At 43.7% G+C, this 26,197-nt stretch overlaps 1 protein-coding gene across 3 annotated transcripts; it reads left to right on the top strand.

The window, feature by feature from the left end:
* Positions 1 to 11,886: 11,886 nt before the first annotated feature.
* svbp (small vasohibin binding protein) lies at positions 11,887 to 25,534 on the top strand. Of its 3 annotated transcripts, none has more exons than XM_072586685.1 (3): positions 11,887 to 12,015; positions 16,041 to 16,157; positions 21,253 to 25,534. In XM_072586685.1, the coding sequence occupies exons 2-3, from the start codon at positions 16,044 to 16,046 to the stop codon at positions 21,349 to 21,351; spliced, it is 213 nt and encodes a 70-aa protein (XP_072442786.1). In that variant the 5' UTR covers positions 11,887 to 12,015; positions 16,041 to 16,043; the 3' UTR covers positions 21,352 to 25,534. The 3 variants fall into 3 exon arrangements, with proteins under 3 accessions (XP_072442786.1, XP_072442788.1, XP_072442787.1); XM_072586687.1 differs by lacking the exon at positions 11,887 to 12,015 and adding an exon at positions 12,080 to 12,269; XM_072586686.1 differs by lacking the exon at positions 11,887 to 12,015 and adding an exon at positions 14,968 to 15,119.
* The last annotated feature ends 663 nt before the right edge of the window (positions 25,535 to 26,197 follow it).

Here is a 26,197-nt window from a genome sequence, read left to right as displayed (position 1 = left end):
AAAAGTCAAATAGCATTCGGCATGTTTGGACAGCTCTATACAATCCATCGTCCAATGGTCTAGCAGAAAAAGTGGTCCAAACTTGAAAGGCAGGCTTAAAGAAACACCTTACAGCTTCACTCAATACTAAACAGTCCCAGTTCCTGTTACTACCCCTCACACAACTACAGGGATAGCTCCAGCAGAGTTGCTTATGGGGAAGAAGACTCCCCATCAGTTTAAACCTAATCATCAGGAATACCAATGGCAGACAAAAGACTCCTCTAAACAAGACAGACAATTTACTTCAGGAGCATACTGTTTTCTCTCGTTGCCACTGAAGTAACTGCACAGAGACTGGTATCCCATCACTAAGTCACCCTTAATTTACATGTGTACAGTACATGGAGTCTGACATGCTAGCTCAGAGCCAGCCCCTTGAGTGAAGACATTCTCTAAGACTCCTGTTTATTTATTTTTAATTTTATGAATTTATTTTAACTTGAATGCAATAAAAAATAGTTTGTACTTTTGTGCAAGAGTTCCTGTGGGACAACAGCATGTATAAAGACATAAATTTACTTGAGTTAAAGCAGTTGCATAAATGTTGACCGGTGACTATAATATCAACACTGCATGGCATAAATGCCATTCCATGAGAATGTCACATTTCATGAGTCATTTTCACGTGCTCGCTTCTCATAACGTTGCAAGAAACATTAAAGTGCAATAGCTTTTAGCACAATTGTGGCCCAAGTGCTTCTTGAGCCCTAATTCTGAATACAAGCCTCGAGTTTTATGGCAACTTTAGTTGGCTAAAACACCACAAAGTAAATTTGGGAGTATCCCTGCTACATATATTAATTCTCCCACCGTTTGCAAATAAAGTTAATTGAATTAAAATTGTGCAATATAGTGAGTGATACAAATCATGTATAACAGCAGTTATACAGAACTTTAAACTTTACCCATTTACAATATTAAAAACAGACATCGTTATATACCTACTTTTTCCTCCCTTACCTTAGCACCACAGGATTTTAGTACAACGTTTTCAAGCCTAAAGCTATATTTACCTGAAATAACCTTTGACTGAACTTTGGAAGAATAAGTATTATGGCCATTTACAACACACAATCATTTTAGAAAAGTCAGAAAGAATGATTTACAACACTAAATATCAGCCATTTATATAAAAAGCAAACTATACTTATTTAAGACTCCTGTTTATATCTATCAGCCAGGTCTCCCTAATTGGCCCAGGTAAACAGCCCCAATCAGGGATCTCATACTCAACAAGATTTACTTGGCCAACCTCATTCCAATCAGTGCACAATGAAAGCCTTAGCACTACTGCCTCACAGCGCCAGAGAGCCAGGTTCAATTCCCGCCTCAGGCCACTGACTGTGGAGTTTATACATTCTCCCGTGTCTGCATGGGTTTCCTCCGGGTGCTCCGGTTTCCTCCCACAGTCCAAAAATGTGCAGGTTAGGTGAATTGGCCATACTAAATTGCCCATAGTGTTAGTAGAAGGGGTAAATGTGGGGGGGGTGGGTCTGGGTGGGTGGTGGGTCGGTGTGGACTGGTTGGGCTGAAGGGCCTGTTTCCACACTGTAAGTAATCTAAATCTAAATCTAAATCTAAATTCAATGATGGAAGGTGAATATCAATAATCCATTTTCACTGTGGTCATCACAATATTGATGGTCATATTTATTTCTCATACAGAAAACAGCTTTTTGCCAGCTGGCTTTCAGATTCCAAACACAGAGTTCTAAGTGGCTGTTCAAAAAAAGGTTTTGTATTCCAAAAGACCTGCTCATTTCTGCATGGTCTCTTACCAGCAGACTGGCACAAACCCCTGGAAAAGGGCAGAGATTTGATTACCATGAGAACTAAGTACTTCCTAGGGTCTGCAATGGACATCAGCAGAATTTCCTTCCATCTCATACAGGACATTCACTCACTGCATCTAGAGCTCCTATAAGAACATAAGAACACAAGGAATAGGAGCAGGAGTAGGTTATCTGGCCCATCCAGCCGGCTCCACCATTCAATAAGATCATGGCTGGTCTTTTCATGGACTCAGCTGCACTCATCCTCCTGCTTACCATAACCCTTAATTCCTTTACTGTTCAAAAATCTTTCTATCTTTACCTTAAAAACATTCAACGAGGTAGGTGCAACTACTTCACTGGGCAGGGAATTCCACAATTCACAACCCTTTGGTTGCTCCTCAACTCAGTCCTAAATCTGGTCCCCCTTATTTTCAGACTATGCCCCTGGGTCTAGTTTCACCCACCAGTGGAAACAATGTCCTATCTTACCTATTCCCTTCATACTTTTCTATGTTTCTTTCAGATCCCCAGGTCTACTCAACATCTCCTCATAAGCCAACCCTCTCAACTCCAGAACCTCCCCACTAGCTTGGCACAGTAGGGATGGGGTGTATTTCTGGAGAATGTAAGACCAAGTCATTTTAGGAGCACTGGTCCTCCGTGGTGTCCATGGACCCCACAGGTTCTCAGAGGCATGGTATTTTTCTTCAACCTGAGGCAGATGACCACCCATTGTGCCACTTGTGCCCGAGTGTCTTCTGCTAATTAGCTGCTCTTTCACTGTTTCCCAGACCCCACTGTCCCATGGATGAATATACATATGTTTAGAAAGCAGAACTTGTACAGTCTACCCAATGTGACACTTGGATCATGTCCCATGCATTTTATTTTGTCTCTAATTCATGTTGGACCAAGCATTAAAGCAAAGCTGCCAAGGCAAACTTCCATTCCTTTCTAAATCTTGAGTATGGGGCCCAGATCTGTGTAAAACCAGGGATTCATGGTGCAACACTGCCACACGCTGGTAACAAAGCAGTATTACTGCAACCAGCAGCAACTGGTGGGAAGAATAGTTTGAAATTCCAACGTCAATGGATTGAGCTAAAAAAAACTTGGCCTCCTTACGAGCAGAAAATTGTACCATCAGGAGAAATTCCACCCTCAAGGTGCTGTTTTGCTTTCTCTCGATTATTCCCAAAATCTTTGTATATAAGAAAACCAACCAACACAAAAACAGACGTTGCTGGAAAAGCTCAGCAGGTTTGGCAGCATCTGTGCAGAGAAATCAAAGTTAATGTTTCAGATCCGGTGATCCTTGCTCCCAACTGATGGTAGTTAGGAAAATGTCATCTTTAATGCAGAAGATTGGGTGGTGGATGGGTCAAGGATAGATAGGGATAATGACCAAGGAGAGAGAAGAACAATTGAACAGACAAAAGAGTGAATGGCTGGGAGGCTGAACAGCCGTTAATGGAGACTGTTAGTGGCTAACAATAGTGTGTAACAGCAGACTACGTGATAGCAAGGCCTGGTGTGCGCGGTAGAGGGTAGGACATGGGGGAGTTCAAGCCCTAAATTTATTGAATTCGTTACGGAGTCCAGAGGACTGCAGAGTCCCCAAGTGGAAAATGAGATGTTGTTCTTCCAGTTTGCACTGAGCTTCACTGGAGCACTGCAGCAAGCCTGATGTTGGCCAGGGAACAAGGTGGGGTGTTAAACTGGTAGGCAACTGGAAGCTCAGAGTCTTTCTTGTGGGCAGAATGTAAATGTTCTATGAAGCGGTCACCCAGTCTATGCTTCATTTCGCCAACGTAGAGGAGACCACACTGTGAGCAGCAAATGCAGTAGGCAAGGATGTGGGAACTACACCGATGCGGGCAATCTAAAACAGGAAGAGACAATGATGCAAATACTTAGCAGCTAGAGCAGTATCAACAGAGTAGGAACCGGTGTTAATACTTCAGGACAAAGACCTTTCACTGTACTGCGACATGGAGAAAGTGAGGACTGCAGATGCTGGAGATCAAAGCTGAAAAATGTGTTGCTGGAAAAGCGCAGCAGATCAGGCAGCATCCAAGGAGGAGAATCGACATTTTGGGCATAAACCCTTCTTCAGATATGAGGAAGGTGTGCCAAGCAGGCTAAGATAAAAGGTAGGGAGGAGGGACTTGGGGGAGGAGCATTGGGAATGTGATAGGTGGAAGGAGGTTAAGGTGAGGGTGATAGGCCGGACAGGGGGTGGGGGCGGAGAGATCGGGAAGAAGATTGCAGGTCAAGAAGGCAGTGCTGAGTCCGAGGGTTGGGACTGAGATAAGGTGGGGGGAGGGGAAATGAGGAAACTGGAGAAATCTGCATTCATCCCTTGTGGTTGGAGGGTTCCTAGGTGGAAGATGAGGCGCTCTTCCTCCAGGCGTCGTGTGGCCATGGTCTGGCGATGGAGGAGGCCAAGGACCTGCATGTCCTTGGCGGAGTGGGAGCGGGGGTTAAAGTGTTCAGCCTCGGGGCGGTTGGGTTGGTTGGTGCAGGTGTCCCAGAGGTGTTCCCTGAAACGTCCCGCAAGTAGGCGGCCTGTCTCCCCAATGTAGAGGAGACCACATCGAGTGCAGCGGATGCAGTAAATGATGTGTGTGGAGGTGCAGGTGAATTTGTGATGGATATGGAAGGATCCCTTGGGGCCTTGGAGGGAAGTGAGGGGGGAGGTGTGAGTGCAAGTTTTGCATTTCTTGCAGTTGCAGGGGAATGTGCCGGGAGTGGAGATTGGGTTGGTGGGGGGAGGGAGTGGTCTTTCCAGAACGTTGATAGGGGAGGGGAGGGAAATATATCCTTGGTGGTGGGGTCTGTTTGGAGGTGGCGGAAATGACGAAGGATGATACTATGTATCTGGAAGTTGGTGGGGTGGTAGGTGAGGACAAGTGAGGTTCTGTCCTGGTGGCGACTGGAGGGGCGGGGTTCAAGGGCTGAGGAGCGGGAAGTGGAGGAGATGCGTTGGAGAGCATCGTCAACCACGTCTGAGGGGAAATTCCCAATTCCTTCACCTCTGGCACATCTGCTCCCAGGAGGACCAACTCCAATACCGAACAGCCCAAATGGCCTCCTTCTTCAAAGACCGTAATTTCCCCCAAGACGTGGTCGACGATGCTCTCCACCGCATCTCCTCCACTTCCCGCTCCTCCGTTCCAGCAAGACCATTCCCTCTGCGACTCCCTCGTTAGGTCCACACCCCCCACCAACCCAACCCCACCCCCTCTCTGGCCTATCATCCTCACCTCAACCTCCTTCCACCTATTGCATTCCCAACGCCCCCTCCCCCAAGTCCCTCCTCCCTACCTTTTATCTTAGCCTGCTTGGCACATCTTCCTCATTCCTGAAGAAGGGCTTATGCCCAAAACATCGATTCTCCTGCTCTTTGGATGCTGCCTGACCTGTTGCACTTTTCCAGCAACACATTTTTCAGCACTGTACTGCTACATGGCTAGTAAAGAGACTATGCTGGGTGCACATCACTTCATAAGACCAGCAGCATTACTGTGAAGTACAGCAAGCCAAGCAAATGCAATGTATTTCTTCTTAATGCAGTTACAACACTGGCATCTATCCAACAATGTGGAAATAGCCTAGGTGTGTCCTGTCCACATAAAACAGGACAAAACTACCCATCGAATTTGTTTTAATTTGCTGGTGGGGCACATACTTAGCTGGCTGGGCCAACATTCATTGCCAATCCCTAGTTGGTGGTGAGTTTCCCTCTTGAACTGTGACAGCCTAATTTTGCCCTATCAGTCTATTCTCGATGGTGAGCAAAGTGCTGGAAGGGGTCATGAACAGGGCTATCATGAGGCACTTGCAAAGTAAAGAGCTCCTCACAGATGCTCACCTGCAGGTCCAACATAACCACTTGGCTCCTGATCTAATTATACCCTTGGTCCAAACATGGAGTTATAAAGTCATACAGCATGAAAACAGACCCTTCGGTCCACCAAGTGCACACCAACCATGTTCCCAAACTAAACTAGTCCCACCTGCCTGCACTTGACCCATATCCCTCCAAACCTTTTCCATTCAAAAAGCTCAACACCATCCAGGCCAATGCTGATGGCTTGCCAGGCACCACATTCACCATATTCAAACATTCATCTCTCCACCATTGATGTACAATGCAACAGTGTATACTATCCCAAAGATGCACTGCCATAACTCACTTCAACAGCACCTACTAAATCTGTGACTTTCACCATCTAGAAAGGCCAGGGCAGCAGATGCATGGGAACTCCATCACCCGCAAGTTCCCTTCCAAAATACTCACCATCCTACCTTGGAAATATCTCACTGTTCTTAACTGTTATAGAGTCAAAATCATGGAAATCCCTTCTTAAAAGTATTTTGAGAGACTCCACATCCCAAGGAGACAGCTCACAATCAACTTGCCTGAGGCAATTAGATTTGGGCAATGAATGCTAGCCGAGCCAGTGACATCCACATCCCAAATACCATCGAAACAGAATACTTACATGCAAAAGCCAGTCAAACAAATATTAATGTAATAATATAAATAGTTATTTAAATTAGCTGTTGGTCTTAAATGCATTTTGAAAACATTTTCTGAGCTTAATTAATGATTAAGTTGGTATCATATATAAAATGAACCACACAGACAAGGAGACTCTCGCATGTGTCACAAGCTGTGTGCATGTGTCACTGGAAAAAGATGACCTGCAGAAGATGGTAAATAAGAAGTTTAATTTTTAATTTTAACCGTAACTTGCATTCGATGTCCACCCTAATTGCTTTTAAACTAAGTTGCTTACCAGACCATACAGAGTTGACTACACTGCTGTGACTGTGTAGTTATATGTAGATGAGACTAGACGAGACTGAAGTAATGATGGCATTTTCTCTCTCTGAAAGGCACTAGATTTAAGTCTATGTCCCCAAATAATCAGCCGGCACCTTTGGATTACTAATCCAGTGATACCAACAAAATGCTACCAGCTTCCTCAACTGATGGAAAAAAATCCCTTGTCATTTTCATTTCAAATCCCACTCCATAAAATAAGCACAAAAATCAAGGATGACAGTGTGAAGGGAGTGCTGCATTGTTGGAGGTGACAACTTTTAAGGCCATAAGACATAGGAGTGAAAGTAAGGCCATTCGGCCCATTGAGTCCACTCTGGCATTTAATTATTGTTGATGGGCATTTCAACTCCACCTACCCACACTCTCCCGTATTCCTTAATTTCTTGCAAGATCAAGAATTTATCAATCTCTGCCTTGAAGACATTTAGCGTCCCGGCCTCCACTGCACTCCTTGGCAATGAATTCCACAGGCCCATCACTCTCGGGCTGAAGAAATGGCTCCTCAATTCCATTCTAAATTGATGCCCTCTAATTCTAAGGCTGTGCCCACAGGTCTTAGTCTTCCCGCCTAATAGAAACAAATTCCTAGCATCCACCCTTTCTAAGCCATGCATTATCTTGTAAGTTTCTATTAGATCTCCCCTCAACCTTCTAAACTCTAATGAATACAATCCCAGGATCCTCAGCTGTTCATCATATGTTAGGCCTACCATTCCAGAGATCATCCATGTGAATCTCTGCTCCAGTGCCAGTATGTTCTTGCTGAAGTGTGGGGCCCACAATTGGACACAGTACTCTAAATGTGGTCGAACTAGAGCTTTATAAAGTCTCAGAATCACATCACTGCTTTTATATTCCAACCCTCTTGAGATAAATAACAACATTACATTGCTTTCTTAATCACGGACTCAACCTGCAAGTCAACCCTTAAAGAATCCTCACTTCCAGATCCCTTTGTACTTTGGCTTTATGAATTTTCTCACCGTTTAGAAAATAGTCCATGCCTGTATTCTTTTTTCCAAAGTGCAAGAGCTCGCATTTGCTCATGTTGAATTTCATCAGCCATTTCCTGGACCACTCCCCTAAACTGTCTAAATCTTTCTACAGCCTCTCCACCTCCTCTGTACTATCTGCCTGTCTGTCTAACTTCGTATCATCGGCAAACTTTGCCAGAATGCCCTCAGTCCCTTCATCCAGGTCATTAAAATATAAAGTGAACAGCTGTGGCCCCAACACTGAACCCTGCGCGACCCCACTTGTCACCAGCTACCATTCCAACGAAGAACCTTTTATCCCAACTCTCTGTCTTCTGTCAGATAGCCATTACTCAATCCATACCAGTAGCTCACCTTGAACACCATGGGCCCTCACCTTACTCAGCATCCTCCCATGAGGCACCTTATTAAAGGCCTTTTGGAGGTCTAGATAAATAACATCCACTGGGTTTCCCTGGTCTAACCTACTTGTTAGCTCTTCAAAGAATTCTAACAGGTTTGTCAGGCACAACCGCCCCTTACTAAATCCATGCTGACTTATTCTAATCCTTGACGATGGATTCTATAATTTTACCTACAACCGATGTTAGGCTAACCGGCCTATAATTTTCCACCTTTTGTCTTAATCCTTTCTTAAACAAGGGGATTACAACAGTGATCTTCTAATCATCTGAGACTTGCCCTGACTCCAGTGATTTTTGGAAGATTACAACCTCAGCCTCCGATATTTCCTCAGCCACCTCCCTCAGAACTCTAGGATGTAGCCCATTGGGACCAGGAGATTTATCAATTTATAGACCTTTTAGCTTTTCTAGCACTTTCTCTTTTGTAATGGCTACCATACTCAACTCTGCCCCCTGACTGTCCTTAATTGTTGGGATATTACTCATGTCTTCCACTGTGAAGACTGACACAAAGTACTTATTAAGTTCTTCAGCTATTTCCTTATCTCCCAGCACTAGCCTTCCTGCATCAATTTGGAGCCATCCAATTTCTACTTTTGCCTCTTGTTTGTTTCTTATGTATTGAAAAAACTTTTAGTATAATTTCTAAATTTACTGGCCAGCTTACCTTCATATTCAATCCTCTCCTTCCTTATTTCTCTCTTTGTTATCCTCTGTTTTTTGTAGCCTTCCCAATCTTCTGATTTCCCAGTGCTCTTGGCCACTTTATAGGCTCTCTCTTTTTCTTGATACATTTCCTGACTTCCTTTGTCAACCATGGCTGCCTAATCCCCTCTCCCCTGGATAATCTTTCTTTTCTTTGAGATGAACCTCTGTGCTGTGTCCTCAAGTACACCCAGAAACTCCTGCCATTTTTGCCTACTGTTTTCCCCACTAGGCTCTGCTTCTAGTCGATTTTCGTCAGTTCCTCTTCCACACCCGTGTAATTACCTTTATTTAACTGTAACACATTCGATTTTGCCTTCTTTTTTTCAAACTGCAGACTGAACTCTATCATATTATAATCGCTGCCTCCTAAGTGTTCCCTTACTTTAAGATCTTTTATAAAGTCTGTTTCATTACACAGCACTAAGTCCAGAATAGCCTGCTCTCTTGTGGGCTCCATCACAAGCTGTTCCAAAACGCCATCCTGTAAACATTCCATGAATTCCCTTTCTTTGGATCCACCGGCAACATTATTCACCCAGTCCACCTACATATTGAAGTCCCCCCGTTCACCATGACCTTGCCTTTCTGACATGCCCTATCTAGTTCCCGGTACACCTTGCATCCCTGGTGCTGACCACTGCTGTGAGGTCTGTACATAACTCCCATTATGGTTTTTTTGCCTTTGTGGTTCCTCAACTCCACCCACACAGACTCCACATCATCTGACTCTATGTCATTCAGTGCCATAGATTTAATTTCATTCTTAACTAACAAGGCAACCCCACCCCCTCTGCCCACCTCCCTGTCTTTTCGATAAGTTGGAAATCCTTGGATGTTTAACTGCCAGTCCTGAACCCCCCGCAACCACGTCTCTGTGATGCCTACCACATCATAATCATTCATGATGATTTATGCCGTTAATTCATCTACTTTGTTGCGAATATTACGAGCATTCAGGTAAACCTTAATGCTAATTTTCTTATCCTCATGATTTCCAACATCTCTAGTAATATGTCCTAAGTTATCCTTCCTTTTTGCTTTATTCTTAGTCTGCCTCCAACTTAACCCCCTGCACATATGCTAACCTGCTGTTTATCTTTCTACTTGACTCCATACTCCCTGTCACTTTCCCTTTCCCTTCCCCCCGATTCACAAGTTTAAAGTCCTAGTGTCCACCCTATTTATCCTTTTCGCCAGAACACTAGTTCCAGATTGGTTCAGGTGGAGACTGTCCCATTGGTACATATCGCCCCGGTTCCAAAACTGATGCCAATGTCCTTCTTTCCCACACCAATCTTTTAGCCATGTGCTTACTTCCCTAATTTTCTTATTCCTATGCCAATTAGCAGGTGGCTCTGTCAGTAATCCGGAGATTATGACCCTCGAAGATCTGTTTTTCAATTTCCTTCCTAATGCTTGATACTTCCCAAACATTTCCCTCTTTTCGCCTTGTCAATGTTGTTTGTGCCAACATGGACCACAACAACTGGATCTTCTCCCTCCCGCTCCAATATCCTTTCAAGCCAGTCGGAGATGTCCTGCACCCTGGCACCGGACAGGCAACACACCATGTGGGACTCCCGCTCCGGCTCTCCTAGGATACTATCTGTCCCCCTAATTATAGAATCCCCTATAACAACTACTTGTCTTTTTGTTCCCCCCTCTTGAATGGCCTTCTGCACCATGGTGCCGTGGTGAGCTGGCTCATCCTATCCACAGCCCTTTTCCTCATCCATACAGGATACACGTGTAGTATCTTGGGATTCAGTCGCTTCCCAAATATATACCCAGCAGTCCTTTTCTATATCAACCCTAAAATACTTGCTGGACAAGGTCAGGGACTGAGGCTCCTCCACTCCTGAACTCAGAATCCCCCTACTTCCCTCACTTACAGTCGCACCCTGTTGTTCCTGATCACTGACTGAATTTGAATTACTTAATATGCCGGGTGTGACTGCCTCCTGAAACAAAGTGTTCAGGTAACTCTCCTCCTCCCGGATGTGCCGCAGTGTATGAAGCTCAGATTCCAGATCACCAATTCTGATCTGCAGTTCTTCCAGCAAACAACACTTGCTGCAGATGTGGTCACTGCCATTCACAATGGGATCAGCCAACTCCCACATCATACAGCTACAGCACATCACCTGTCCTGCCATCTCTACTTATTTAATTAATTTATACAAATTTGTGAGTTAAATGATTTCTAATACTCCTGTTATTCAACTAACCAACTAATACTAAATGTTTAATCAATTACATGATACACAAGAAATACCAATTGAAATGCCTTACCTTAGCAACACACGAGTCCTTTTCTTGGTTAGAGGAGGAGGGCAAGTAGGAGACACAACACGTGTAGTATCTTGGGATTCAGTCACTTCCCAAATATATACCCAGCAGTCCTTTTCAATATCAACCCTAAAATCCTGTCCACTTTCTCAGTCTAGTGGGCGTTGAAGAACGCTTACCTCTGTCCTATCCTGCCTGAAATCTGTCCCACAATCAACACCACAAGGCAGTGTTAACTGACAGTTGACACTTCTGAGATCTTACTATGTAAAAATTGGCTGCTGTGTTTTTAGTAACCCTTTGAAAATAAATCACCTCCTTGGTCTGGAGCAATGTGAAACCTCTTTTGGTTGTGAAAGGTGCTATATTAATGCAAATTTATTTTATGAGGGAGGGGTTGAACTTGTGATTCCTAAACTTTCACACATAATTGCATCTTATCTGATTTATGTTTTTCAGTATGGTGTGATATTTTTGTTTTAAAATAAGGGTCCCTTTTCCCCAGTTCTCTCTCTAAGGGTAAAATCTGAGAGAATTGCAGACACCCTCCCTGCAGTGAATTATCTAACCACACCAGGCTGCTGCCATTATTCCTCCCAGCCGCTGGTGTCGCTGCAGTGAATGAGGAACAGTTCCCCTCTCCCCAACCACCCATTTGCCATAACTCCTCCTAGCTCCTGGTGTCGCTGCAGACACACTCCTGCGGCGACAGCTGCCCCCCCCCGCCTTTCCATTGTCATGACTCTTCCCGGCCGCTAGCGTCGCTACAAGCTCCGTCTCCATGGAAACCATCCACCCGCCCCTCCGTCCAGCCCGGAGGATTATAAGTGACGGACCTGGTTGCGTCGCTGTGTCCGCCGGTGATTTGGGCTCGGTCGCTGTGAACGGCATGGAGTGATGAGTGAAGGTTCCGCTGGGTTAATCGCTGCTGTTTATCTCGGTTTCGGGTGAGTGTGTCAGGCGCTGCCGCGGGGCGGAGGCGGAGCAAAAGGTTTTGCTTTTGTATCAAGAGTGTGTCAGGCGCCCTCTTCTTTTTAAATGTAGATGCAGGCGGTGGCTGAAGCTGTTGTCTACGTTAAATGTCTCCACCCCGTGCCCACTCCCATTCAGCTCCTAGTCTGGGCAAGGCCCTCAGTTCCCAGCCCTCACTCATTCCTGAGTAGATAGACCGGCAGGAGGCTGGGAGATCACAGCAAGCCAGGTAGCATCAGGAGGTGGAGGAGTTTTGGGGAGCTGCGGGTAAAGGAGGTGGCGGGGGCAGGGTGGTGAAGTGGGGATAGGTGGAGACAGGTAGAGGGTATGACCTGGTTGGTCAATGGGGGGGGAAGGGAATGAATCTAGTTAGTGGCTGGGAGGATTGGTGGGGAGGGAGTCAGGGGGTGGGGAGGGAGTCAGGGGGTGGGGAGGGAAGTTATTTGAAATTGGAGAACTCGATGTTGAGTCCTTGATGCAAGATGAGGTGTTCCTCCAATTTGTGACTTGATTCATTGTGGCAATGGAGGAGGCCAAAGCTGGTCCTGTTGGAAGGGGAGTGGTTGGGCAGAATTAAAATGGGTGGTAACTGGGAGGTCTGGTCAGTCTCTGTGGGCCCAGGTGAGATGCTCAGCAAAATGTTCCCTAAGTTTATGTCTGGTCTGCCTGATGTAGAGAAGACCACATTGGGAGCACTGGATACAGTAAGTTAGGTTGGAAGAGAGACAGATTGCACCTGGAAGGATTGTTTGGGGCCCTGCATGGAGGTGGGGGGGAGAGGGGAGAGATTGTGTGCCAGCAGGTTTTGTATTTTTTTTATGGATGCAGGGGAAGGTACCTGGAGCTTGGGGGGATTGGTGGGGAGAATGTTGCAATCCAAGGACTTTTGAAGGGAATGGTCCTTGTGGAAGGCAGAGAGGGGTAGGGAGGAGATGATGTTCTTGTTGGTTGGGTCTAGTTGGAATTGGTGGAAGTGGTTGAGGATGATGTGTTGGATGTGGAGACTGGTGGGGTGGTAGGGAAGGACAAGGGGTGCTCTGTCTTTATTGCATTTGGAGGGGGCTTTAGAGCTGTAGAACAGGGAATGGAGGTGGTGTGGTGGAAAGCTATTTGGATGACCGAGGGAGGAAAAGCATGTTGTTTGAAATAGGTGGACATCTGGGATGCTTGAGTGGAATGTCGTCTCATCTGAGCAGATGTGACAGAGGGGGTGGAATTGGGAGAACGGAATGGATTTGGGTGGCATTTTCTTTGAAGGGTCAGTGTGGACTTGTTGGGCCAAAGGGCCAGTTTCCACACTGTAGGGATTCTAGGATTCTTGCAGGATTCTGGGTTAGAGGAGGTGTAGTCTGGGTAGATATGGGAGTTTGTAGTCAGAGTCTATCTGGAGATTGTCGCCAGAGATGGAAATGGAGAGGTCAAGAAAGGGGACAGAGGTATCTGAGATAGACTAAGAGAATTTGAGGGAAGGGTGAAAGTCGTGGGCGAAGCCGATTGAACTGCTCCAGTAAGAGACAGGCATAGCTCGGACCCATCCAGGTGCCCATGGCCACCCCTGGGATTTGGAGAAAATGGGAGGAATGGAAGGAAAAAGTTTTTTGAGTGAGGAGCAGTCTGGCAAGGTGGAGGAGGGTATTGGTGGAGGGGGACTGGATGGGTCTTTTGAAGAGGAAGAAATGGAGAGCCTGGAGGCCATCCTTGTGGAGTAAGGATGTGTAGAAGGACTGCGCATCCTTCGTGAAAATAAAGCGCTTTGGGCTGGGGAACTGGAAGTTACTGAAGAGGTAGAAGATATGGTTGGTGTCACAGATATAGGTGGGAAGTGCCTAAACCAAGGGGGAAGAGGATGGATTTGAGGTTTATATCTGACCAATATTTATTTTTAAGAGTGGCACAGTGGTTAGCACAGGTTCAATTCCTGCCTCAGGTGACTGTCTGTGTGGAGTTTGCACGTTCTCCCCGTGTCAGCGTGGATTTCCTCCAGGTGCTCCAGTTTCCTCCCACAGTCACAAAGATGTGCAGGCCAGGTGAATTGGCCATGCTAAATTGCCCGTAGTGTTAGGTAAGGGGTAAATGTAGGGGTATGGGTGGGTTGCGCTTCGGCAGGTCGGTGTGGACTTGTTGGGCCGAAGGGCCTGTTTCCACACTGTAATCTAATCTAATCTAAGGTATTACGAGATGAGTTCGATGGGGCAAGAGCATGTCGAGACAATGGATCGGCCGGGGTAGTTGGGCTTGTGGATCTTGGGAGTAGGTAGAACCGGACAGTACTGGGGGCATATGCGTTTGGAGGCAGCGGAGGTGAGATCACAAATGCAATAAGGGCATGCACAGTGTGAGTAATTTTTACTTGGTGGTCATGGGCAAGAGGGTGGTAGGACATGATGTTGGAGAGTTGTTCCTGAGCAGTGAAAGCTGTTTCTCTGCCACAGCAGCGTCTCAATTGACCCCCTCAGTTTCTGTAGGAGGGACAACAAAGAACAAAGAAAATTTACAGCGCAGGAACAGGTCCTTTGGCCCTCCAAGCCTGAGCCGATCCAAATCTACTGTTTAAACCTGTCGCCCAATTCCTAAGCATCTGTATCCCTCTGCTCCCCATCTACTCCTGCATCTATCCAGACGCATTCTAAAATCACAGCAGGTTTCCACCCCCTCTGTTCTCTCCATTGTGTGTGGTCTTTAAGGCTGGACAGAGTGAGGAATGGCTACAATGCCACATGCTCAAATAGCCTTGTGAACGCTTGTTGCTCAGCCCCACACAAGAGGATACTCACATGGAATGGTGACCCCTCATGGAATTGTTCCCCTGTAAGAAAACGCTGCTGTCACAGGGAGAGAACAATTTAGCATTTTACAAATGGATTGTAGCTCACTGGGGTCTTGTATCCCAGAGTTCTGTGTTTTAGCATTGAAATAATTTTCTTTCTTCATTTTCTGCCATTATAGGTGAGGTGACAGCCTATTGGTATTATCGCTGGATTATCAAGCCAGAGACTCCGATAACGTTCTGGGGTCCTGGGTTTGAATCCTGCCATGGCAGGTGGCAGAATTTGAATTTAATTGAAAAGGAAATCTGGAAGTAAGAGTTCAGTGATGGCCATGAATCCATTGTTGATTAGCAAGTTTTGAGAAGATTTGTAGCTCAGGTTGAGGTTCTCTATGAAGGTTTACTCGCTGAGCTGGAAGGTTCATGTTCAGACGTTTTGTCACCATACTAGGTAACATCTTCAGTGAGCCTCCGGATGAAGCATTGCTGATGATTCCTGCTTTTGATTCATATGTTGTGGTTCATTTGGGTTGGTGATGTCATTTCCTGATCTTTTTCTCAGTGGGTGGTAAATTGGGTCCATGTAAAGAGAATTCCTAGAAGCATGGCATTCCAACCGAACTCGGTCAACAAACACGTTGACTTGGACCCCATTTACCACCCTCTGAGAAAAAGAACAGAAAATGACATTACCAACCCAAAGAAACCCCAACATATAAATAGAAAGCAGGACTCATCAGCAGTGTTTTGTCCAGAGACTCACTGAAGATGTTACCTAGTATGGTGATGAAATGTCTGAACATGAACCTTCCAGCTCAGTGAGCAAACCTACATCCAGATCCATTGTTGATTGTTGGACTAACCCATCTGGTACACTAATGACCTTTTAGGGAAGAAAACTGCCATCCTTGCTTTGTCTGGCCTATATGTGACTCCAGACCCACAGCAATGTGTTTGACTCTCAGACAATTAGGGATGAACAATAGATACTGTCTAGTCATCCATGAATGAATAAAGATAAAAATTGTTTTTTTGTGTGTTTTAAGTTTATACTGGAGAATGATGACACTATAAAACACTTTTCACTCTATTTTTATAACAGGATACATCTGACAATAAATAAATTAAATCAAGTATAAGCACTCATTGTATGATCACTGAGGGCTTGGTTGTATCAATCCCTTTCAAACTGCATTTGGATCTATCTTCCCTTTCAAATTGTTACCTTTGCAGGACATGGAACCATCCTGTCGTAAAGAGAAGCCAAAGCCAAAGGAGCCACCCTACCGAGGGGATAAAGCCAAACAGAAATCTGCTTTGCAAGAACTCAAACAGAGGCAACGGGCTGAGGTATAGGTTCTGCTGATACCTGAATTAAGCATTGTGAAGTATAAAGCAAGAACATAACTGCAAGAATCTGTAGATGTCCAATCTTCTCCAATGTCTGTTGGAGAGGGTTTAAGCTAGTATAGGAGGATTGGGAACCAAAGATGGGTTTAGATGGGTCAGATTCAGGTCAGGAAACAAAAAGTTGAACATTTGTTAGTGATGGAGTCTGCACATCAGGAAGTCAAAAACCAGGATTTAAAAAGCATGAAGAATGTGGTTCTGTTTTGAAGAAGAACAAAGAGGGCAGACCATGGACGTGATTTATATGAATTTCAGGAAGATTTTCGACAAGGTTCCTCATGGTAGACCGGTTAACAAGGTTAAATCATGTGGAATACAGGGACAACTAACCATTTGGATTCTGAACTGGCTCAAAGGTAGAAGACAGAGTGATGGTGGAGGGTTACTTTTCAGACTGGAGACCTGTGACCGGTGGTGTGTCACAAGGATCGGTATTGGGTCCACTGCTTTTCGTTATTTATATAAATGATTTTGGATGTGAACATATGATGTATAGTTAGTAAGTTTGCAGATGACATCAAAATTAGCGATGTAGTGGATAACGAAGAAGGTTACCTCTGAGTACAACAGGATCAGATGGGCCAATGGGCTGAGGAATGGCAGATGGAGTTTAAATTTGATAAATGTCAGGTGCTGCAATTTGGAAAGGCAAATAGGTTAGGGCTTATACATTTAATGGTAAGATCCTGGGGAGTGTTGCTGAGCAAAATGTCCTTGGAGTGCAGGTTCATGGTTCCTTGAAAGTGGAGTTGCAGGTAGATAGGATAATGAAGAAGGCATTTGGTATGCCTTCCTTTATTGGTCAGAGCATTGAGTAAAGGAGTTGGCAGGTCATGTTCTGGGTGTACAGGACATTGGTTAGGCCACTTTTGGAATATTGTGTGCAATTCTGGTCTCCTTCCTGTAGGAAGGCTGTTGAGAAACTCGATAGGGTTCGGAAAATATTTCCAAGGATGTTGCTAGGGTTGGAGGGTTTGAGCTTATACGGAGAGGCTGAATAGGCTGGGGCTATTTTCCCTGGATCATTTGGAGGTTGAGGGTGTCCATACAAAGCATTATAACATCATGAGGGCATAGATAGGGTAAATAGACAAGGTTTTTACCCTGGGGTAGGGGAGTCCAGAACTAGAGGGCATAGGTTTTGAGTGAGAGGGGAAAGATATAAAAGGGACCTAAAGAGCAACTTTTTCATGCAGAAAGTGGTGTGTGTATGGATTGAGCTGCCAGAGAAAGTGGTGGAGGTTGGTACAATTACAACATCTGGATGGGTATATGAATAGGAAGGGTTTAGAGGGATATGGGCCAAGTGCTACAAATGGGACCAGATTAATTTAGGATATCTGGTTGGCATGGATGGGTTGGACTGAAGGATCTGTTTCCGTGCTGTACATCTCTATGACTCTGTTTAAAACAGTACAAAGGAAATGCCAAGCAGTTATTGGCCGGTTAATCTTACTTCACTCCTGGGCAAATAGTTAGAATCAATCCTGAGGGATCGGATAAATTGTCACTTAAAGACATGGAATTGTCAGGGATAGTCAGCGTGGTATTTTTAAGGGAAGGTCATGTCTTAGAAATTCTTTGAGGAAGTGACGAGGAAGATTGATGGTAGTGCAGTGAATGTTGTTTACGTGGAAATAAGACATTTAACAAGGTCCCAAATGCAGACTGGTCAAAAACTAAAAGCCCATGGGATACAGGGTTATGTGTCGAATTGGATCCAAAGGTGACTTAGTAACAAAAGGTAATGGTCGTTGGCAGTCCTTTCAAATGGGAAGCTGTTTCAAGTGGAGTACCCTCTGGGTTAGTATTGGGACCCGTGCTGTGTGTTTTTTACATTAACAATTGGGACTTGAATGTGAGGGGCACAATTGAGAAATTTATGGATGAGAAAAAAATTGGCTGTTTAGTAGATAGTGTAGAGGATAACTGTAAGCTCCAAAACAATAGAGATGGGTTGGTGGAGTGGGCAGGAGAATGGCAGATGGAGTTCAACTCTGATGACTGTAAGGTAATGCATTTAGGGAGGTCAAACAGTAAACTGGAATACACACTAAACAGGAATATACTGAGAGGGGTGAAGTGAGAGATCTTGGCATGCGAGTGCACAGGTTCCTGAAGGTAGCAGTACAGGTAGATAAGATTGTAAAGAAGGCATATGGAATTCCCTCCTTTGTTACCAGAGGTAACAAATACAAAAAGTAGGGATATAATGATGAAACTGTGTAAGACACTGATAAGGCCACAACTGGAGGTTTCTATGCAGTACTGGTCCCCACGTTACAGGAAAGGTATAATTGCTCAATAAAGGGTGTAGGGAAGATTTACTAGAACTTTGCCAGGGCTGGAGAACTGTAGCTATGAGGAGAGATTGGATTTGCCTTCCTTGGAACAGAGAAGGCCAAGGGGTGACATGATTTGTGGTACACAAAATTGAGGGGGACAGATAGAGTAGACCTGTTTCCTTTGGCAGACAGTTCAAAAACCAGGAATCATAGATTCAAACTAAATGGCAAAAGAATGAGAGGAGATGTGAAGAAAGTTTTTTTTTGTGTAGAGTGGTGAGTACCTGGAAGTTGCAGCCTGATTTGGTGATGGAGGCGGAGACCATAAACCTTTCCTTTAGAAAAGATACCTGGATCTGCACCTTAAGTGCTGTAGAGTCCGTTGTATAGCACAATAAACAGAACCTTCGGCCCAACCTATCCATGCTGAACAGATATCCTTAATTAATCTAGTCCCATTTGCCAGCATTTGGCTTCTATCGCTCTCAACCTTTCCTATTCATATACCCATCCAGGTGCCTTTTAAATGTTGTAATTGAATCCGCCTCCACCACTTTGTCTGGCAGCTCATTCCACACACGCGCCACCCTCTGTGTGAAAAAGTTGCCCATTAGGTCCCTTTTATATTTTCCCTCTCACCTTAAACCTACGCCCTTTTGGGCTCCCCTAAGCTGCAGGACAATGGGCTGTGTTCAGGAAAGTGGGATTAGAAAGGACGTTTGGGCGTCTTTGGGTGGACTTGGAGAAGATGAGCCAACTGCGCGCGCACACACATACTCCATGCTGTATCATTTCTATGGTTCTACTGCAGGAATGGAGCTCGGTAGTTTATGGTCTGTCATCAAATGCATAACTGAATTACCATCTTTGGTAGTGGTTATCCTTGCTGCTTGACCACAACTAACAGAGTAACTGATTATATTAAAACAAAATATTGTGGTTACTGCTGCAATTAAAAAATAAAGACAGAAATTGCAAGAATTTTGCAGCAGATAAGGCAGCTATGGTGGAAAGAAAAAATGTTGATGTTTCAGATGTGGAACATTTCAGAGACACGTGCACTAAACAACCTCACCGCCATGTGGCTGAGCAGTTCAACTCCCCCTCCCAAGAATATACATGTCCTGGGCCACCTCCACCACCAAACTCTAGTCACCTGATGCCTGGAGGAAGAACACTACCTCTTCCACCTCGGGACCCTCTGAACCACACAGGTTCAATGTGGATTTCACTAGTTTTCCCCATTTCCCCTCCCACCCCCAATTATTGCCGATCCAACCTTCTAACTCGGCACCCCCCTCTTGAACTGTCCTACCTGTCCATCTTCTTCCCATCTAGCTTCTCTGCCCTCCTGACCTATCACCTTCATCAACCTATCGCATTCCCAGCTACCTTCCCCCACCCCCTCTCATTTACCTCTCAGTTCCCTTGGGGCCCCCCCACCCATTCCTGATTAAGAGCTTATGCTCAAAACGTTGATGCTCCTACTCCTTGGATGCTGCCTGACTGTGCTGCTACAGCACCACACTGTTTGACTCTGATCTCCAGCTTCTTTGGTCCTCACTTTCTCAGAGTATTTTCAGTAATTTGTCTTCCCAGATTTTGACAGCTTGGCTGTGGCTTATCCTCTCATTGCCATAGGAGAGGTCTTCTCCCAGTTAGTAATTGTTGATGGGTTTGCCAGTTTGGATAGGAGCATCTGATTTCTCAAAATGTGAAAGAAATTGAGTCAGGCTATTAATTTTCAAGTTGTCCTTTAACCACCTTTTCTACCCAGGTAAACTCCAGTGATTTATTGGAATGTTAAACCAGATGGAAAGATTGTCTCACTCCAAGACAGTGTGTCTCAGACCCACCACACTCCTGAGTCACATCAGAATTGCATTACCTTTTTGTAACAAAAACTAAAATTGCTGGAGAAACTCAGCAGGTCTGGCAACATTTGTGGAGAGAGAAACAGAGTTAATGTTTTGGGTCCAATAACCCTTCTTCAGAACTCCATTTTTCTGCTGCTTTGGAAATTGTTTCCTAACACAAGTCAGTAGTGATCAAATCTTGGATACTCAGAGTGAGAGTTATAGCATATTTAGAATCCCTTTTGGAAAATGGCATTTTCATTTGAAATGCCTGTGTGCATTTTTAGCTAGTGCCAATACTATAAAGTTCCACAAGTTTAGCTTTATCTCAGTGAACATTCATTGTGAGATCTGGCAAAATATAAATGCTCAGACAGATAGGATGAAATTCTCTCCCGTGTGCTGGTGTATGGCCATAACTTTCTAACTATTTTCAAAGTCTCGACCCACTTCTCCCTAGCATTTAAGAACCCCAGTTTGTAAATTCCTGTATGGGTTTCCTCCAGGTGCTCCGGTTTCCTCCCAAAGTCCAAAGATGTGCAGGTCAGGTGAATTGGCCATGCCAAATTGCCCATAGTGCTAGGTGCATTAGTCAGAGGGAAATGAGTCTGGGTGGGTTACGCTTTGGAGGGTCGGTGTGGACTTGGGCCAAAGGTCATGTTTCTGCACAGTAGGGAATCTGAAAACAAAATTGATATAAGGATTTGTTTGATCAGTTCTTTGCTGTCCGTGGAGAGCCTATAATAACATCCATACATGTCAGAAGTGGTGCTACAGTATCATTATCTCCAAGAGGTCTGCAGAATATCTGAAGTTACTCTTGTCTGCGTGGTATTGCGTTGTTTTCATTGATACAGTGTTGAACTTGGTGCTGTTTCCACCTCTCCAAAACAGATTTATGCCTTAAACAAAGTAATGACCGAGCTGGAACAACAACAGTTTGAGGCTTTCTGCAAACAAATGCAGTCGCAGAATGACTGTGGACAACACTGACAACGTGACACTACGGCTTGGAACAGGGAGATTTTATTTTGAAAACACTAAATGCTTATGCAGAGCAACGCATTTCCAAAAAAAAGTCCTGGTCTTTGCCTGGAAATCAACTTCAATATATAAGGCAAAAAAAATTAACTCCTCTCAGATTGCAATTTATTTTGGAAAGAGAATGGAAACACGTTGTTACTTTGTCTCCACATACAATTGTTCATCCTGGAAGAGAATTTCATAGAAAGCAGTGGAAGCAGGGTTACTGATTATTTTTAAGACAAAACTAGATAGATTGGCTCTCAATTGAAAGAGTATATAGTTTGGTAGGACAGTAGAGTTGACGCCTCAATGAGAGCAGCCATGATCTTGTTGAATGGGTCAAATAGCCTTTGCCTATTCCTAATTGACATTCCCTCGAGTTAAAACTTTTCCAGTTAATACAAAGCTTCGGTCAACATGGATGCTAGTGTAAATATAAGCACTTCTACCTAACTGCGGTAGTGTGGGGGTTTAGAAGAAAAAAAATATAAAGTTCAGGCAGCAATCATTCGAGGTTGTGCACCTGGTGTCTTGCTTTGCTTCTGTATGGACATGCCAGTACTGGACGAGGACCAGATGGACGTCAGCTGCCATGTCCTGCTGAAATAGCCTTCCATTGGCTTGGTACTCAAGCTGAATGAAGAATGAATGGCCTCTGAGAGAGGTACCAAGGAAATGTGGTCCTCTCTTGAATCTAGATTTTAAACAGAGCCTCAATAGATCATCTTCTAGCTCTGTGAGAATGATGCCAACATTTGCCATTTTAACAAGTGAGCGGCGATGAATAGTCCTTACATGCTCTCCCTGTATTTAAATATCTTGCTGTAGACATTTTGTATAGAAGATTAAGAGGCCATTTAAACTATTGAGGCTGCTGCGCTCAGTATCCAATTAATATTTTAATATATTATGGACTTTGTCCTACACTGCTATTTCCTGCTGACTCCTCAATAACTAACAAAAAAAATTCCTCCCTCTCTCCCCTGAAATGTACCAAGCGATGCTTAATCTTTCTAACCCTCAAGCTCCCTCCCCCTTGACAGAAAACTCAACAGAGCACTGTCTTAGTCAGCACTTGAATGTCCTTCATTCAGGAATCTCTTCCAGTTATGCAATTACCTGTAGGGGGAGAAAATGCTTTCTCTGATCTCTGACCTTCTTTGAACTTTGTGAAGTTTACAATTGTGTCCTTGTATTTTATACTTGTTTTCGACAAAAGTATCTTGCTCTTGTTCTCTGTCTCTCGCTCTGTCTCGCTCTTGGCTCTAACTAAAAGAAATAACAACAAACTTCAGCTTGCACCCAAAATTGGGAAACTTCTGAGCCAAGCAGGGAGACTACATTCTCCACCTTTTACAGTGCCAATCAAATTAGCTTTTAAATCCATCTTTTTGAATTTTTGGGGTCAGTAAATTTTAAAGAATGTTTGTTTGAAATCTCTATTTGAATGTTTCCTTTATCAATGAATTGGTTTAGAAGAGAGGAGTTTTATTTAGCTTAAATGTTGATAGAATACGATCCCTGGATGCTATCATTCAGTCTAGCTTAACTGCCAATTGAGAAAGCCAGGAATGTCCTCCTCCTGCCCTCTCCCTTTGCTTTGGACAGAGTCTTGAAGCAATGTAGTCAGGATAAGTACCTGTTATAACGAGAGCTGGGATCAGTACAATTTTACTGGATAGATCTCAAGAAATATAAGCTGTAACAATTAGAGTCTTCCTTGGAAACTGCCATTCAGAATTATAGTGCAGAAATAATGAGTTGTTGGGATAAATACTTGCATGGTGCTAATGTTACTGGACTAGTAATCCACAGGCCCAGTCTAATGGATTGGGGAACAAGGGTTCAAAACATAACACAGCAGCTGATGGGGTTTGAATTTGATAAGTAAATATAAAAAGAGTCTTGGTTAAGAGAGATACATGAATAGAAAAGGTATGGAGGGGTATGGGCCAAATACAGGCAGACTAGTTTTGTTTGGAATTATAGTCTGCATTATGGTTAGACCTATGTGACCTTGATAACCATCATCAACTCTTACAAAGTCCCATCTGGTTCACTAATATCATTTTGGGAAGAGAATCTGCCATCCTTGTCCCTGTATGTGACTCTAGACCCACAGGAATGTGATTAACTCTTAACTGCCTTCTGTCTAGAAGGCCACTTGGTTCAAGGGCAATTAGGGATGGGTAAGGAAATACTGGAATTGCCAGCAAAGCTTGTATCCCAAGAAAGCGTTTTTTAAATCACCTTTTACCTTCATACTTCAACTAACAAGATTTTTTCATTGTTCATCATTCAAAAAAATGTGTATTTATAAATATTTTTAGTCACCTCATTCAGACATTTTATAACATCTCTGGAACAGGTGGATCTTGAACCCAGGTCTCCTGGCCAAGTGATAGAGACACTACCATTGCACCATGAGAACTGATGTGTATTTATGTACTGGTATTTATGTGTTTGATTTATTTATTCTGATTATATTGTGTAATTTGTACATTGTGAAGTTTCAACACTGGAGAGAAAGGACAGCTTCCACTTTAAATGACAATGAAGAAAGAACTTCAGCTGGGAGTGGAAGCCTGGGGTGGGATATTTAATACATAAATTGGCCATTTTTAAAAAAAAAATTATGAAGTACTGTGAAAATGACTGTGGAATTAATTATGTTCAGTGCGTTTTGAGTTGCACCAGTTTGAAGATGCATTCTTCCAGAAGCTGGCCCTATCCACAAAACTGAACCATGTGTCCAGGGTGAAAGAATCATTGGCAAGTTCAGCTAAAGCAGCAGATACTTAACTAGTTCTCTCAGATGCAAAGGCACCGACTGAAAAGCATTTCAACACTTTTAAAAGTAACTTTTTAAAAAAGAAAATCTGTGAAACAGGCTACTTTATCTCAAAATAAATGGTTCATTTGTTTTTTTTTAATGTTATTTTTAGAATTTGTTGGCTACATGGATTTGCTGTTGGGGTGGGGGGAGGTTTGAACTGAGTTACTCTTGCTGATAGCTGGTCCAGACATAATGAGCCAGATAGCCTCTTTAATGTGTTCTAGCAGCTCATGTGTGCTAATTTTAAAATCCGCAAACGCAAGAGGTGGATTGACACTGATTAAAGCCATTTTCTTTTGTGATTAAATAATTTCAACTGTTTTGATCAAGCTACACCAAATTACTACTAAAGAGGTTTTTAAAACAATATCTTAAATACTGCCTAATGTCACTAGCCCGAAGCAGATTTTGTCGGGAAAGTGAGTGCAGTTGCGTAGAAAATCAAGAAATAAAACCACCTTTTTCAAAACTTAGGTCACACTCTGTGCCTGGATCACCAATGCATTCAAAGCAGAAACTCTATCCTATCATGTTTAAACCAGTTATGATTCATGCTTAATGGAAACCAGCTGTCATTCCAGAGCCATGTTACTGATGATCATGTGCCTTATGCATCCCACTGTAGCTTCATTTATTTTGATAAGAACAAAGGTCTTCTTCCATTTCCCACCTTACAAAAACACTCCGTTTGATAGATAATACTTTCACGCCTGCTGTATTTCCTTAGTACTGCCCTAGAGTGGCAGTGTAGATTATGTGCTGAACTCTCTCAATTGAGTCGTGAACCTACCAGTGCCTGAGTAGAGGCAAAGAGCATTTTCAGCATCAAGGCTGATCTCTGTGCCCAGTCCAGAAAGCATGAAATCGAAAAAGACTCATCTATGCATGTCTTCCCTTGAAAACGGAAGTCTTTTGATTTGTTGTTTCATTCAGACTTTTTATTTTCCCCTGTTCCTCTCTTCAATGCTTCTCAAACACATCTCTGCTCTAGCTCCAGCCACATGCTAGGGTTGCTGCGTCTAGCTGACGTGTTGTGCTGGAATCAGGAGTGTGTACTGCAGCACAACAAAAACAACTTGTCGCGATTGGTTCCTCATTTTTGGTTGAAACCGAACTAGTGCTTGCATTGATGAATTTGTTGAAGAAAGAAGTCAGACGGTTTGCGGACAATGCTGAGTATTCAGCTGGAGCTAGCTATCATTCAATGTGTTTATTTATAGAATCTATTAAGTAGTATCATGTAACATGCTGTAAAATGTATTGTCACACGTCTTTGTGAGCCTCTGCTTATTAAAGATTGCCTGTGAATGTTGACACAAAGTGTTTGTGTAATCATTTCTGCCACTAACATACTGTCACCATTGACTTTGGTTCCCCACCACAAATTCTGTTCCCTAGTTACTGACTCCGTTTGCCCTCCCTACTTACTGTTTGAGTCTGAACCAGATGGTTTGCAACCCCATGCTCACATTTGATCCTGAGCTGAACCCATTTTCATCACCAACTGCCTACTTCCAGCTGTCTCAGCTGATCTGCTGAAATTCTCATTCATGGCTTAGTTCCTTCTAGACTGGACAATTCCCACATCTCCTGCTGGCTTTTCACTTGGCGTAAATTCAGCATTCCATAACTTTCACTAAGTCCGACCACCTATCACTCTTCTCCTTAATGGTCTACATTAACTGGTTCATCAACTTCTTTTATTCTAAAACTTTCAGTCATTCCCTGACATGCCAAACCAGCACAGCTCAAATTCACAGCTTGCTGTAAAATAAATTGGAGACATCAAAATCATCACTTTGTGTTGTGATACATGTCCGAGGACCAAGTGCTAACTGTCTAAACCTTGGAAGACATTAATTTCACAAACTTGATATTTCATTTGTTTACCTTCTTTAAAAAAAAGTCTTGTGTGCAGCAAGTATGTGATATCAGGATTGTTGTGAATACATACTTATAGTTGAGGACTATCTGAAA

Source organism: Chiloscyllium punctatum, chromosome 16 (genome assembly GCF_047496795.1).
Source record: "Chiloscyllium punctatum isolate Juve2018m chromosome 16, sChiPun1.3, whole genome shotgun sequence".
NCBI classification, from domain to species: Eukaryota; Metazoa; Chordata; class Chondrichthyes; order Orectolobiformes; family Hemiscylliidae; genus Chiloscyllium; species Chiloscyllium punctatum.
This window is presented reverse-complemented; position numbering and strand designations above follow the sequence as displayed.